The sequence below is a fragment of the Excalfactoria chinensis genome, chromosome 3 (genome assembly GCF_039878825.1).
Source record: "Excalfactoria chinensis isolate bCotChi1 chromosome 3, bCotChi1.hap2, whole genome shotgun sequence".
NCBI lineage: Eukaryota > Metazoa > Chordata > Aves > Galliformes > Phasianidae > Excalfactoria > Excalfactoria chinensis.
The window spans coordinates 99,777,391-99,792,865 of NC_092827.1; the positions used below are offsets into that span (position 1 = coordinate 99,777,391).

General features: G+C 41.0%; 1 protein-coding gene across 2 annotated transcripts in view; it reads right to left on the reverse strand.

Moving 5' to 3' along the window:
• Positions 1–15,475, reverse strand: part of MACROD2 (mono-ADP ribosylhydrolase 2) — an 809,651-nt gene that overhangs the window by 34,240 nt on the left and 759,936 nt on the right. For both annotated transcript variants that reach the window (XM_072330921.1, XM_072330922.1), the window contains exons 14-16: positions 7,109–7,186; positions 6,152–6,226; positions 5,122–5,229 (exon numbers count right to left, since the gene is read on the reverse strand). In XM_072330921.1, coding sequence (XP_072187022.1) covers positions 5,122–5,229; positions 6,152–6,226; positions 7,109–7,186 — 261 coding nt within the window. The remainder of the gene's footprint in view (positions 1–5,121; positions 5,230–6,151; positions 6,227–7,108; positions 7,187–15,475) is intronic.

Here is a 15,475-nt window from a genome sequence, read left to right on the forward strand (position 1 = left end):
TAATTCCAGCAACACTCTTTGCAACAGTCCATCTCTTCAGCTCAGCTTTGGACATCTGAGTTTAAATACCAGTTTCCAAGTTCCTGTTTCCACAGAACAGCCAGCATTTCTCTGCAAAAGGCCCAAAAGTGCACCTTTATTTTTCCCTGCCAAATATCAATACATGTTGGAAGCATATTTTTAAAATACATTCCAAATTGATGGCAAGACTATTCTGCAACAGCCCATAAAATGTCATCCGATCCATTCAGTATGGGTCGTTATCAAAGACCAAACATGCTGTATCTGAATCAGGATACTTTACTTCTATTCTGGGGTGGCGGAATTGAATAAAAGGAGTGGGAGCCTCTGAACTAGCTCTTCAGAAGCCACAATGCTCCCACATGCATTTGTTTGCTTCTCTTCCCAAACAAAAAGAAAACATCTCTTTTAAAGATGTATACAGAAGATTTGTTAAATCTCTTCTTTTCCCTAAGATGTTTGATCCATCTCCACTTGAAACTGAGAAGAAGCTCAGTTAAAAAATAAATGCAGTTACAATTGCCATGACTCAAGAATAAAGATGTCAGATTTGTCGGGAAAGATCTTCTTCCAGAAGTACCTTGTTTCTCTGTAACTACAATGTCACACCAGAGAAAGTCATTCTTTTGACAATATTTACTACTGTACCAGCACATGAACAAATCATAAATGCCTGAGAATGAAACTGCAAAAAAATGAAGAGCTCTTTTCAAAGCTTTGGAACATTTAAATCTCTCCAAGATTATGCTTTAAAATCATCTGTTTTGCTATGGTAGAGATGGATAAATGCCCTTAAAACCCAGTTTAGTAAAGAATGGATGACACGACAGCTACAAAGTAACATCTGCTCTCATAACAAAGATTGTTGAGTACAACTGGGTTCAGCTTCGATGGAAATAAGGCAGAATTCAAACTTAAAGTAAATAGGCAGTGACCAGAAGTCTGGCATCACAGGAAATCATTCATATTGCCAATGATTTAAAAGAAATAAATCCCTCCAGTCCATTCACAAACCTCCTTTAACATCACACGGCTCGTATATAAAGACGATGGCTATTATAGTTCTTTAAACATGGAATTCAAACAGGCCAGGATGCAACCACAGAGAAATACCAATTGAACAGGCTGGGTCTTGCTTGTAAGCTAAATCCCGGGATGCTTCAGTACCCTTTCTGTAGGTGCTCATTACAGCAGTTTGTTCCTCGATAGTACTTGAGCAAGAACCTGTTCCTGCACTTCTGGACTTGTCCAGAGGAAAACAAACATATTCTTCTCCCAGAGAGACTGCCACCCAGCCATAGGTTCAACAGAGGTACCACTGTGCCACAACAGTCATCACACAGAAGTGGCAGAATAACTCCATCCCTTCCCTTTTGCCCACCATCTCTTACACAGCTCCAGTGATCAGAATGAAGCCGTCAAGACTGTATCTTGAAACCAGGAGCTGTGCTTTGTGCTGAGAACACAGTGACAGGTAAAATCGGTGGAGAAAAATCCCAAGTCAAGTTCAAATAATGTTTGAAACAGCATGATAAGGCAAAACACTTAAGACTAATCACAAAAGAAGAGTAAACAGAAAATTAATGGCTGTTTCTGTTCATATTCCAGCGCTCTGATGGAAAACCTGTCCTCCAAAGAGTTAAGCAACTTCAGAAGATGATGAGTGAGAGAAACCATCACATCCAGTGACTTTATGTAGGGAGATAGAAAGAGGTCAGCAACAAAAATGATGGAGGCGACAGCAGGCTTAGAGTAGGAAATGCCTACGTATTCACTCACGCTGTACGCTGTCCTGTAGAAAAACTGATCAGTTTGAAACTGAATGAATGGTCATTACAACATAACAAGACTATTTCTATGCATACGCATAAAGGGGCAGCCAAATGGCATATTAAAAACACGTACACCTCCCTAGTCAGAAAACAGGTCAGTGATCACCACTTACCCTGCTTTTTAATAAAGGGATTTGAGAATATTCCCTAATCTTATAACAAACACAGATTTTCGTTATTCTTCTGTGAACTAGAATGGGTGCATTAAAGCAGCTGGAAAATAATATAAAAAAAACTGGCATCTTAGCTTGTCTTTTTTTTTTTTTCCCTTCTTTTTTTCCTCAGGTGTTCCCTAATAACACATAACTTCAAGTTGCAGTAGGAAAAAGGGAATAATTGGCACACGCTGTATTTTATTACTGATCTTGGAAAAAGCCACACCAGGTTTTTATGAAACACACAGTGCTTCGCATTGTTACATTCTTCAGGGTAATCTGGCTTTTTTCATACTTCTGGCAATAGGAAAAGAGCGGTGAAATTGCAAAGACTTTGATTCTCCAGTCCTCTGGGCTTCTGGTGCCCCAGAACAGGATTCAAGCCTCCTTGGTAATACACCCTATGAAGCTGTGAGGCCACAAGAGCTATACAGAAAGGACACTGCAAGAACTAAAATCCCTGACAATACACATCAGCTGTTATTAAAATGAGCACAACTAGATTGGAGGCGTATCTACAGCTTGTGAAAAATGACACACACCTCTAAACCATCAAGAAACAGACATTTTTTTTCAAGGCAAACCTTCCAAGGATAACCGACAAAAAATTCTAGCTAGCTTCAAAGCCCCTAGCAGTAACTAAGCAGAAATCTAGCTTCAGCTTGGAAAAGGGACTTTGAACTTTGTTGGTCATTTAGTGGCTTCCACAGCTCCAGTGCTGGAGACAGGACAGGTCACACATGGCTCCCATTTATCCAGTGGCTACTAGTGAGACAGAGAGAGGGGAGAGGCAGTTCTGTGCCACCCCTCACAATGGGATTTAGCTTGGTAACACAAAAAGCAAATATCAGATGTAGAACAGAGAGATCAGGTAGCTGATAGTCCAGTAGCTGCTACATGCAGCGAGGCACATAGGTCTAATATGGATCAAAACCACCGTTGTGACACTTACGATCCAGTTTTATGACTGGATTTCTATTTAATGGGAACTGCAGTCCCACTTCAGCTCTTTTCCAAGTGCTCTCAGACAAAAAATGCTGTTTTATTGTACATCAAATGCACTGTGGATGCTGCTGGAAAACAATTTAACTGAATTAGTTCATGCACAAGCACTTGGGTTACATGAAATAGTGTTACATATTACATCTCTGGTTTATGCCCCATAATCTCTTCCCATTAAAAAGAGACTCTCCGTGGGGAACATGTACTATTTTACCCGTTTGAATTGCAGCTGGTTTTCTGTTTTTTTCAACTCTTTATCCAGATCCATTTTGCATCACAGTGGACTTTAAAATCTACCATGGCTGAGTGTGTGCCCATTGGCATGGGTAGCATCTAACGTGACCAGCTCTGAAGGTACCCTACACATTTATATGCCCATAAGAAAAAAGGACTTGCAAGAAAAAGTCTTAATTTCCTTTCCCTCCCAAAAAAGGAAATTGAAAGCATCAATTTATTTTCCTCGATCCCAGGGCAGTATGCTCAGAAAAAGCTAAAGGAAGTATCTATATTGTTACTTAAAAGTGGTATTACCCTGCACACAGACTCAACACAGCATCTCCTCTTACTACATAGTTTAAATCAAGGAGTCTTTCTATGAAATTCAGTAAGCTCCGGATCAGACAAATCCCTGTTCAGGAGCAATATCTGAGTCCACATATAGGAACATGTTCCATAGTGTCTGGAAAGAACCTTTTACTTACTTAGCACTTGAGCCTTTTAAATCAGGGGCAGGAAAAGGAAACGTGCCAAGAACAACCCTTTTCTGACATTACCTTCTTTTCTTTAATGTTGCATATTTTAATGCTAGGTAGAACAGATGGCAAAATACAAGCTCTCCACTGAGAACTAAATGACAGTATCTAGCTGTAGGGGACAGTAAAGTATTAAAGAGAAGGAAATGCACAAATAATGAAAGTACATTTTGTCCAACTTGCTTTTGATGAGACATAAAATAAAATGTAAATAATTTCTATTAGGAGGAAATTAACATAATGACTTTGGTATTTGCAATCAGAGTGAACTTGTATTATATAACCTGGATTTGTAATTGAAGTACGGCAACACCATTTACCTGGATCTGAAGTAAGAATTATATGAATTCTGTTTTCACCATCAGAAATGCAACACAAAACCAATACCATTAGCATGACTGATAATAAAGAAATGTGATTAGTCTCAGCTTGGATTGGCCATAAAAAAAAGCAGCAGAAATGTTCTTCAGCTGTACATGAACAAAGAGGTTCTATTAACCTGAGTTTGCAGCGAAGAAAAGTGTCAATAAAACTAACACGGGTTTGCAATTAAGTTGGTGTCAATGTGGCTAGGAAAAGAAGTTCATAATTAGGACAACAGTGTTAGTATTGACTTGAATTTTCACTAAAAATCATGTCTGAGTTTTAATGTGAAACTGTAAAATTCATCTCCATGCTTTACAGAAGGCGACCGTATAATTATCAACCCGCAGTTACTTTACAATTAGAATTACTTCCATAATGTGTTCTTTTTTAATATAACCGTGTGTGTGTTATAAATGGGCTCCCAGCAGAGTATCCAACACAGAAAATTAAACTTCCAAGTTTCTTTACAAAAGCATTAGTAAGGATTTAAGTACTTTACCCTCAGAAAAAAAATAAATGTCTGCTTCAGCAAGACCTTGTACTCCTGCTCCAAATATTGGTTTCCTTATTAGAATTACTAGTTTTAGTTAATTACTCGCTACATCTCTATTAATGGTCTCACAAATCATTTTGTGCCCATTTATTGTAAATACTCTCGATGCTTCTAGTGAACATGATCAAGAGAGTACTTAAATGGACATAAACTGGTTGTTTAATCAGCCTTGGGCACATTAATACAGAAAGCTAACAACAGGAAGTGTGCTTAAAGTCACTTCGGAATCTGAGTGTGCACTTTCTTGCACTTACTTTCCTATGTGAGTGCAAGTCCGACACACCAATGCAACACACAATGATAAGGAGGAAATGTATATATATGTATATATATAAAGAAATCTCTTTTATGTGCTACTTCCATGTTTTTTTTCACAACAGAAAGGAAAATGTGATCCCAGCAGAATTCTCTATCCTGTTCTATTTTATTAGTAGACTTACCTCCTTCTTCTTCTTGTACTCCTCCTCCTCCTTCTTTTTCTTTTTCTTCCACGCTGGGAATCAAAGGTTTCTCATCTTCTGTTGTGTCTTCTTGGTTCAACAATGGCTCTGAATAAATTTGATATAAAGATGAACACTAAGGCTTTTCAGAAGTGACACTGTATAAAAGGATTAACAGACACTGGAGAGATTATCATTAAAAACACTGGAAAAGGATCCTTCCCCCCCTCAGGAGTACAGACACAATAACTGCCTTAGAGAAATGTGGGGGACAGTAGTAAAGCAAGCAAGGCCTTGATCCTCCAACATGCTGAGCTTTCTGGGGTTTAGCACAAAAAGCCCCACGTGCCAAACTTCCTGTTATGAGCCTTTACCAGACTCATCACCAACCCAGAGACACACATACCCAAGTGTTTTGTTGGACTGGGGACAGAGAGTGTAGTGATCCAAATGTACAGGACTCAAGTGCTTGACACGAGGAACAGGAAATACTGTTTGCATTTCTCTCAGCCTTTCTCACAGAGAACCCACAGCTACTGCCCTGCTCTGGGTTTGTCCAGTCTGGAGAAAAAGAGGCTCAGGGGAGACTTCATTGCTGTCTACAACAACCTGGAAGAAGGTTGTAGCAAACTGGGAGTTGCCCTCTGCTCCCGTGTAGCAGTGACAGGACGAGAGGGGATGGCCTCACGTTGTGCTAGGAGAGGTTCAGGTTGGCTGATAGGAACAATTCCTTCTCCCAGAGAGCAGTGAGGCAGTGGTGCAGCTGCCCAGGGAGTGGTGGGGTCACCATTCATGGAGGTGTCCCAGAGCCGTGGGGATGTGGCACTGAGGGACATGGGCAGTGGGCACGGTGGGGTCCTGGGGATGGGTATATGATGGATGATCCCAGTGGTCCTTTTCCAATCTTATTGACTGTATGACTCTGTAAGACCATTTAGCTTCACAGCTTTAGTAGGTATGGAGAAAGAAAGGGAATTTAAACACTATTGATAGTATCTGTGCATTAACTAGCATTATGCATATGCAGTACCTTCTATTTCCATGCAGGAGCTTTGGGAATCTGCCCCAGTTTTCATCTCCTCCTCTACAGCAGCCTCCTGTTGTCCTGTTAACGTGACAAATTGAAAATGACATCAGCACGAGGGCTGTGCACATGCAGTACAGGTTCAGCAGGCACAGCACGAATCTAACAGGCAGCATGGTACTCTTCAGCCACATACTGCTTTCTTCTATTAAATGAACAACATTAGAATTATTTTATATGTGAAAAGACCACTTACTAAGCTTCAAGAGTTAAGTATGTTAAATGCCTGGTCAAAACTGATCCTGAATCAGTTTTTTTTTTTCCTTCTTTCATAGCTCAGCCTCAGCAAAATGTTTCTCACAGGAGCTGTTGCAAAGCACCCGTGCTTGACAGTCGGCTTATCAGAAGGAACGGAATAATCCCACAGGCTTATAGAACAACAATGATGGAGAAAAGGAAGGAAGGGAGGAAGGGAGGAAGGGAGGAAGGGAGGAAGGGAGGAAGGGAGGAAGGGAGGAAGGGAGGAAGGGAGGAAGGGAGGAAGGGAGGAAGGGAGGAAGGAAGGAAGGAAGGAAGGAAGGAAGGAAGGAAGGAAGGAAGGAAGGAAGGAAGGAAGGAAGGAAGGAAGGAAGGAAGGAAGGAAGGAAGGAAGGAAGGAAGGAAGGAAGGAAGGAAGGAAGGAAGGAAGGAAGGAAGGAAGGAAAAGAAGAGACAAAAACATGATGCTATGCACTCTGGATCAATGTGGTTATAAACCCATGCATTTGGAGATGTGTGTCTTTGCCAGCAGTGCCAGAGATTGTTGCATGAGTCTGGTCTGGCATAGAAACACTGCTAGCTGGCAGCATTTTCCTAAGGCAACAGAGGTTAGGCTGAAACCCAGTGGAGGCTGAAAGTGGAAGAACCAAGGTTCCCAATTGGTTTATTATCTGTACTGTCAAGAATTTTGTGAGACAACTTTACCTTGGGTTTGATCTTGCTCACACCCCATAGGATGTGCTGGGTCACTCTCCCTTGTGGCTTTGGAGTCTTTCAGGGAGTCTGAGGAAACAGCAAACATACACAAGTACTGCAGTGGTTTTAAGCTGGAAAAGTCTATTTCTTTCCCCAGACACTGGCAGCCTTTAGATGTGAGACTTGTACTTGGCATTCTGATACTCAGACAGCATTTCTAGCTGTGTAACCACAGCCTTGTACACTGTAAACACATTCTCATGGGTCTCAATCATTCAAATTGATTTCTGAACCTGTCCACTTACTGAGTAGCTTCTGGTTTGCAGAAAATAAATAAATAAAACTTGTTGAAAATGAGAAGTGCAACCAAGACTTCTATGAACTGAGCGTCACAAAGACACTATAAGAAACAAAATGAACCCCCTACTTGATAGGTAGACTTCTTTTCATTTCAGAACAATGCCAGTGCTTTTCAAGGTTGGATTTCCGCAAGCTTGACAAACATTAAGTCTTAAATCCCAGTGCAAATCCCAGCCTCATTGCACCAGATGCCAGAACTCCCAAGGTCATTGCTGTGGCCAAAACTCCTTTTGCTTCTGGGGAGCACAACAGAATGAACCGCCCAATGCCAAACCCTGAACCAGTGGCACAGTGAGCTTTAAAGCAGGCATTATAAATCCAATCCCTGTACTGTCTTTGGTCTTCATAAACACAGCACATTATTTCTGTTGTGTCAAACAGCATTTTATGACAAAACAGACACTCCTTAGTGATCTACAAGGTGCAAAGATCTATAACATATAACAACAAATGACATGATGATAGGCACGTTATGGCTCTATTTCTAGATGGTGTCTTTCTATAATGAGCAGAGAGAATCTTACAGTACATAGACACCAAAGGATACCCTGGTAAAACTCTATTCCTGAAACTTGCCAAGAAAAATCTCCGATGGGTAAGTGGAAAAGCTGGGTTGTTAACATCTGATCCAAATTTAATAATCTGTAGAAGAGGTATGCACTGAAAGTGTGTGCCTTTAATTAACTGCAAATAATCCCCCAAGGCAAATATTTAATTACCTGCACAGCTTCTAACCTCTTTCATGGCATGACAATAAGTTTATAAATCCAAGATTGAAAGCAGAACATCTCACTGATGTACAGTTTGCTAATATTTGCCCTTGCTGCACCTTTTTTCACCCTACCGTGGACTTAAAATGCTCCTCACTGCTATCATCTGTGCTGGACTTTCATACTAGGATGGCCCACTGTGCTCTGAGTCGCAAAGGGACTACCGTACTACCAGCCTGAATCAGAGCAAGAATAAATTAGAATCTCATCAAATTGCAAGTTTAATCAAAAAATGAGTTGAAGGACCTCTTGGTTTTCAATGGAAATGGTACTAAAAATCTGTAGGGAATTTGTCAATGTCTAAAACAAACTTTAAACCATTGACATTCTGGCTTCGCTGATGTCTTTGACAAAGTCTTGAGGACAACTAGCAAGTCAAGGTCTGTAGCAATTCTGAATATGGGACTGCAGACACTATAATCCTTGTGCATCATTTATTTGAATGTTTGTACATGGTAGTGTGCTGACAAAGCTGGAATCAGATGTCTTCTGTCTTAAGCACTCCTGTCAGGGCCCTCCCAATAGCCAAAAGTGATAACCAAGTGTGATATTACCTTCTTTGGGTGGGAGGGATGCACAGGCGTCCGTCCCACAAGGTCCTTAAAACTATCTCATCTTACACTGATTGCACAGTACTTCATGCTGCCAGACCTGTGCCTTTAACCTCAGTCCACAGGTGCCACCTTTTCTCCCAGAATGAGGAATGGCTCCAATTTCATGCAAAAATCAATCCGCAGCATCAGAGGAACAATTACACGCCTTGGTCAATAATAACAAATGGAGCTTAAGGAGCCCTGTGCTTCACTGATATATGCTCCCCAGCACACTGTTGTTTGTCATGAAGCACCATGTTGCTTATGGCAAACTATACTTACTGAGCAGCATGGAAAGCGCCCTGCATTTCCAGACTGCTGCACTGTACTCAGCCAGAGACCACCTGTGCCATTAGACCCATTTTCAGATGTTCCCCCAGCTGGCTGCAAGCATTTTATTCTTAGAAGGCTGTAAGTTTTTGTTAAGCTTTCATGTTGGATTTAAACAGTATTCTAATTGTTCCAGGGTTTGAGAAAGCAATTTAGTTGCACGGGATTTACAATTATTCCAGGCAATACTTTTCTGTCAAGCGTGCTTCTGAAAAGAACGGAACAGAAGCAGAAGCTGCTGCCTTGCTGAAATGGAGCCTCCTGTTCCTGCCTCAGCAACAGAGATCGGCCCTTCCATTAGCATGTAGATTCCAAGCTTCCAGATCTTTAAGGTCAAGATCGTATCAAAGATTTCTTCTTTTCAAATGCTAATACTAGATCAAACATTCAAGCCCAAAGGCCCAAAGATGGATTTACTTCTAGGATTTACAAGAATAAAGCAAGGTGAAGGAAGAAACCCAGATTTATGAAGGAAAATTCAGCCAGGCATGAGTGAAAACATAAAACTAAATGAGCAGGTAAATAAAAGCTGCTCCCAAATTGGACATGAAGCAGGAGTGCAGCATCCATTTCAGTTGGCAAGCAGTGGTGGGAATCCCACTAATGCTGATCACATACAACTTTCTGTCTCCAAGACTTCAGTAGGGTAGAGGTATTCCTCTGGAACAGCTGGGCCTCTGTGCTGACTTAGCCCTTTAGATCCATACAGAACTGGGCATAAGCCAGGATGATAGTCCTAAATGATTCCAGGTCTGCATATGCTCTGGACATCCCCACAGCCTTCATCCATCACTAAGTGCCTGGGGAACTAACTCTGATTTTTAAACAGCATAAAGTAATGTCAGTTGTCTCCTAACACAGATACTCATCTGTCAAGTTGTAGTAGGGAATCCAAGTCAGGATATGATTTCACAACAAGGTATGCTTAGTTCTTTTGATAACAGATGCTGGGCACCATTTGCTTAGGGTAATGACACATTAGAGCTGTAAGGTTTAGCATTCTGCCAGCCAGGACTGAAAGCAATCGGTGTTCCTCATACGACACTGTAGCGTGGTTTCTAATGCCATCATTGCTCACGCATGAACAGAACAAACATATAGTGACATAAATGAATCAAAGATTAGCCACTTTCGTTGACTGCACATGAAGTACCAGAGTGCTTGTTTTGAAAGTGAGCATGTGACCCTCTGATTTCATCAAAGCCATGTTTATACTGCTCTGCACCCCTCCCTTATATACAAACAGCTGCACTGTGGGGTTGTGTGGCTAAATGGACCTGGGAAGTAACCCCAACCTTTAAAAACCAATGGTATCTGGGCTTGTAGTGGGTCAGATTCTCATCACATCTATTACTCACTGTCCAATATACCAACTGTATGTTGAATACAACTCCAAGAAAATGGTGTAGCTTGCAATAAACTAGCAATCCTATCCTTCCTGCCAATAATCAGGCGCTATTTTGCTTAAAAACTGTAAAACCCAACGCTTTTCCTTGTCACTCATAGTTTGTATTTTTTACTGTACAAAGCAACACTGCTCAAAGAAAATCTTGCGAATGCTCAGAAGAGGGAAAACGGTAAGATCTGAATGTTAAACGGTTTTAATGATCTCTTAAAATTCACTTCCCCAGCTACTCTCTGTACAGCTTATTTACTGAGTCGTTTCTAATGTGCAACACACCTGGGTCCTGCACACAGCATAGATAAATCACCACATTTTAGGGAGCGGTAAGAAGATTAAAGAGGGAGAAAGCTGGCCATTATGAAAGAAACGGGTTCAGTGCGTTTTATTTTTTAAGCATGATACTGTGAAAAATGACTGGAATATTTCCAGAGTGAAAGAAATCAAGCAGGCGTCTAAAATTACAGGTAATGGTGTGCACGGAGGCTGCCACATGATTAGGGTATTCTTTTGCCTCATAAACCGAGGAAAATGTGTTAAAATGAAGTACTATAAAATGGTGATTTATAAGAAGTGAGGGAGATATTCTTGAGCTTTGACTTTAAAATGTTATTTTTATATCCACTAAGATTTCGTTCTAATCTATCTTTATGACAGATTAGATTTATTTGAGCCCAAGTTTATACGGCCTTGGTAAAACAGACCTTTTTAGGTGCAACAACCTGTAGAGAAATTTTCCCAAGTGTTGAGGTGATTGAGCAGTTCATCTCCACAGGTGGGGTCAAACACACATCGCTCCCACTTGCTTCTGCTTTGAGCTGCAGAAAGGGCATCTCCTTTGACTTTGCCTTCTGTCCATAAGAGAAACACCAGGCTCAGCTGGTCTGATAACCATGGGCATCAGGCTGCATGGCAAGGCCTGTTACACAGAGTGCTAGGAAAGGAAAAAGCTGAGAAAAAGCTGGCTGCCTTGATTACACCCTTCCCAGGAGAAGATGCCACACAGCTGAAGGTAGGAGGGGGAGGATGGGAGGAATAGGTGCTCCCAGCGGGCTGACGGGAGCGCAGCTGGATGGCTTCAGGTCAGCTAATATTTAAAAATAAGTAGGATTTAAATAAACCAGCTAAGGAGATTAGTGTCAGCTGTTGAGGCTGCCTGTACTGGGAATGGTGGAGCAGAAATATCTCCTCGGTAGTTTGTGGTCTGAAGACGCTTTGCTACGGATAGGTGAAATTAAAAGAGAAAAACTGCATCATGTTCAATTAAAACCCTCCATTCTGGGGGGTGTTAAGAGAAGAGGCATTTGGTTGGTCGTATCTGTGGTTGAAAACAAAAACCAAACCACGCTATTTACTTCGTATTATTTGTTTCCATAGATATCATTCTAATCAAGGGAGAGAAAAATGTTATCTCGATAGCTGGCATGCAGAGGCACAGCTACAGTTGGGGGTGTTGAAACTCTTCTATTTAAAAAGGTTCTTTTTCACTTACCCATAATTGAAATTTTTCAGGCTGAAATTTTCCAGGCCTAATCATAGCCCAAGGGTGAAGTAAAAACATTTCATTGGTAGCTGCTGAGCGCTCAGCACTTCTGAAAATCAGGTCATTCATTTAGATGTCTTAATATATACTTAAGAGCTGATTTTAAACACCTTTTTTTTTTTGAACACACTGGCCTTACAGTCGATCTGTTTCACCCACTTATCAATGCCTAATTTATGGTGATTTACACAGCTCCCCCAAATTGGAAATGCTATATCTTGTAGCTTACCCTTCTCCATCATTTACATCTTTTTGACGTCAAGATTTTCCCAAGGTGAGAACTACAGCTGGCCAAACACAAATTACACAGCCACTACATTTTACAGGCTTCTGGGTTGCACAAAGTGAGTTTTTAGGGCTAATCTCTAGCCCAGGCATATACCTAATGCTGATTCTGACAACATAAACCCTCCAGCTGTCTGAATCTGACTCCATTTCAGAGAACACAGAAATAGAGAGACTTGCTTTAACAGCGCTCCTGCAGGAGCACAGAATTTGGTGAACACCTGGAAATAATTAATCGCCACTTTATTTTTAAAATTGATTAGCATGTGATTTAATTTAGTTGACCTTCATATGAAAATTCAGTGCTTATTGAGCACTAATGAATTAAAGCACATTGTGCACAGAAAGTTTCCCATGATTACACATTGGGAATTCACCCTTTATCTATGCTCCAACCATTTCTCTCTTATTCTTCTGCCAAAAAGCCCCACCACAAAGTCACGGTAAGCAGCAGTTGGTAGGATGGGTATCTGAGGAGATAAGATACTCACACGCACTCAGTCCATCTACAATGAGTTGGAAGTCCCAGCACAATCTTGTGTGGAGAGGCATATTAGTTTGAGTGCAGCCTGTCTGATATGTGTTTTATCTGCTGCATAAACATTAATGACTTTAATCTCTCTGTTCTGACTTCCACTACATGAAGAGGAGCATCTCGGCATTGAAATAAGCTGTGTATAAAGGACCTACTTCCTCATGCACAGTAATGAAGTGCTACGAAGGTGCTGCTGAGAGGTGTCAGCTCTCCCCTCAACAGCTAATAGAAATGCATGCGAGTTTTCAAGGGTAAAATCGCAACATTTCTTTGCTGTATTTCCAGACAGTGGAGATAGAAACTTGGCACTGACAAGAAGAAGATACCTCTACAGCATAACTTCAAACATCTTGATCTTCTTATAATATGACTATTCTGTTTTTTTCCTGAGGACAGAGCACTCAGAAAACTCCATCTGCTCAAAGGCCGCACGCAAACTGGGCCCACACGAACTTTTTTTTCTGGCCAGTGTCTCTTCTATTATGGATAACAGAAGAGAGATGTGTTCACAAGAATGTGCGACATGTAATTCCACAGTAGATTTTTATTTTTTAATCGGAGTTCCTGAAGGCATTATTCCTTTACTATTCAGAAGATTTCATCGTGTACCATATTTCTGTGTTCCCATCCTTTCCCTTCTCCTTTAAAGCAAAAAAAGATAAAGAAGGCTTAGATTAATAAAATATTAGAACTTCATGACTGGGAATGCGTTCCTGAATTGGAGTACAGGTTGGCATTAGACAAAACCTACCATTTTGTGCAAAGGACCTTACCAAGAAGTTTTGAGCCATGCCACTGTGGGACTGGCAGAGCCCTGTCAATCACAGTCTGCCTCTGGTAATATCCATTCAGAGCTACGGTCAAGGTCATCAGAGAAATCATTTTAACCAAGGCAGAGAAACATTATCACTGTGGCTGGCATGTGGAGCCATGAAGTTCAGACAAACAGGTCATCAGAATCTGCTAACAACAGCGCATTTCAGAACCATACAGAAATACTGCAGTGTGTTCGCTATGGTCTGATCCCAGAAACACATATGAAAAAGGAGTGGAAAAATTACTAATTGATGATAGGTAGAGTCAAAATTGCCATTTCAGAGCACCAACCAGAACTGATGGTAGAAAGGCTGTAGAACAGCCACAGCAAGCTTGGAAACCTCCTGTTCTGTTTTCTTTGAACCATGCATTTTGGAAGAATATTACCTGGACTCTCTTGCCATAAATCTCTTTTCCCAGTAATTAGGTGAAAGAATTGGAAAAGTGTAATTTCTTTCAATGCTTTACATTCAGTTCATTAAGTTGAAGATAAACGGCAGAAAAGAGTATACTCCAGAACCTGGCAGGTTTTAGCTGCGTTAACTCAGTGGGCAAACAATCTGAAGGCTGAAATTTATTTCAGGAGCAGCAGGTGTTTTCAGAAACACCAGAATTTTGTAAAAGTGCCATTTCCTAAGCAAGTAGCAAGTTTTTTCTTGTAACAACAGTATTTATGCTTAATCCATAATCAGAAAATCTGAAGATACACAATGCAAAACCATGGCCTGATGGATGCAGTGGTCTCAATGTTCAAGAATCTTGGTTTGAATAGTAGAATTATCAAGGCTAGGAATGACCATTAAGATCACTTTGTCAACTATCAACCCACCCCCACCATTCCCACTACTCATGCCCCTCAGTGCCACATCCAATCTTTTATGTTCAAACACCTCCAGGGATGGTGACCCCACCACCCCTATGGGCAGTCTGTGCCAATGCCCCACTGCACTTACCGAGCAGAAATTCTTCCTATCCTGAGCAAATTAGCAAATAAAACCCGAAACAGGATTTCTTCCCAATAGTTCTTTTTGTCTGTTAGTATGAGTTTTCAAACAGAATACATAGAGGAGGATCTGATTCACTCCTTTTCTGCTATCGGATGCTTTTTCTGTCCTATCCTTGAGCAGAAGGGCATTGAAGAATGACCCTTTCCATTTCGCAGGGCACTATTTCTTCTGCCAGTCTCTCATGAGAAGAGGGGAAAACACGATTCTCTTAGAATATTAAAGGAAAAGCGAGAGGCATAACACAAAGACAGCAGCTTTCCTGAGAGGAAGAAACTAAGTACAAAGAAGAAAAAGCAAAAAAAACTGGAGTTGTTACACCTTGAGATTAGTCACCAAAAACCTATCAGAAGGCACTGAATGTGTAGTCATGAACAAGCACAGCAACAGCGATGTTTTTGGAGCTCTGGTGAAGCTGCAAACAACATCCTAACCCAAAAACCCACTGCAGGCCTCACACTAAAAAACATCAAAACCCCATCCAGTGGGGGATCATATAGATACAGTATACATAAAAAGGCCAAGTGTCAGTGAAAAAAAGAAAAATGAGTGACAGGTAATCACCAGCCATGCTGGGACTGAACCTATTACTATTCCTGCCTCAAACTAGCCTTGCTATGACCTTAAACTGAAGATATCAATAGCAAAAGCCAGTGCTCTGGCAAGGGTTTGAGGGCTTTTTTCCCTACAGTATCAATCAGCCAGTTGAGAGAGCACTTAAATCAACCTGCGCCAGGC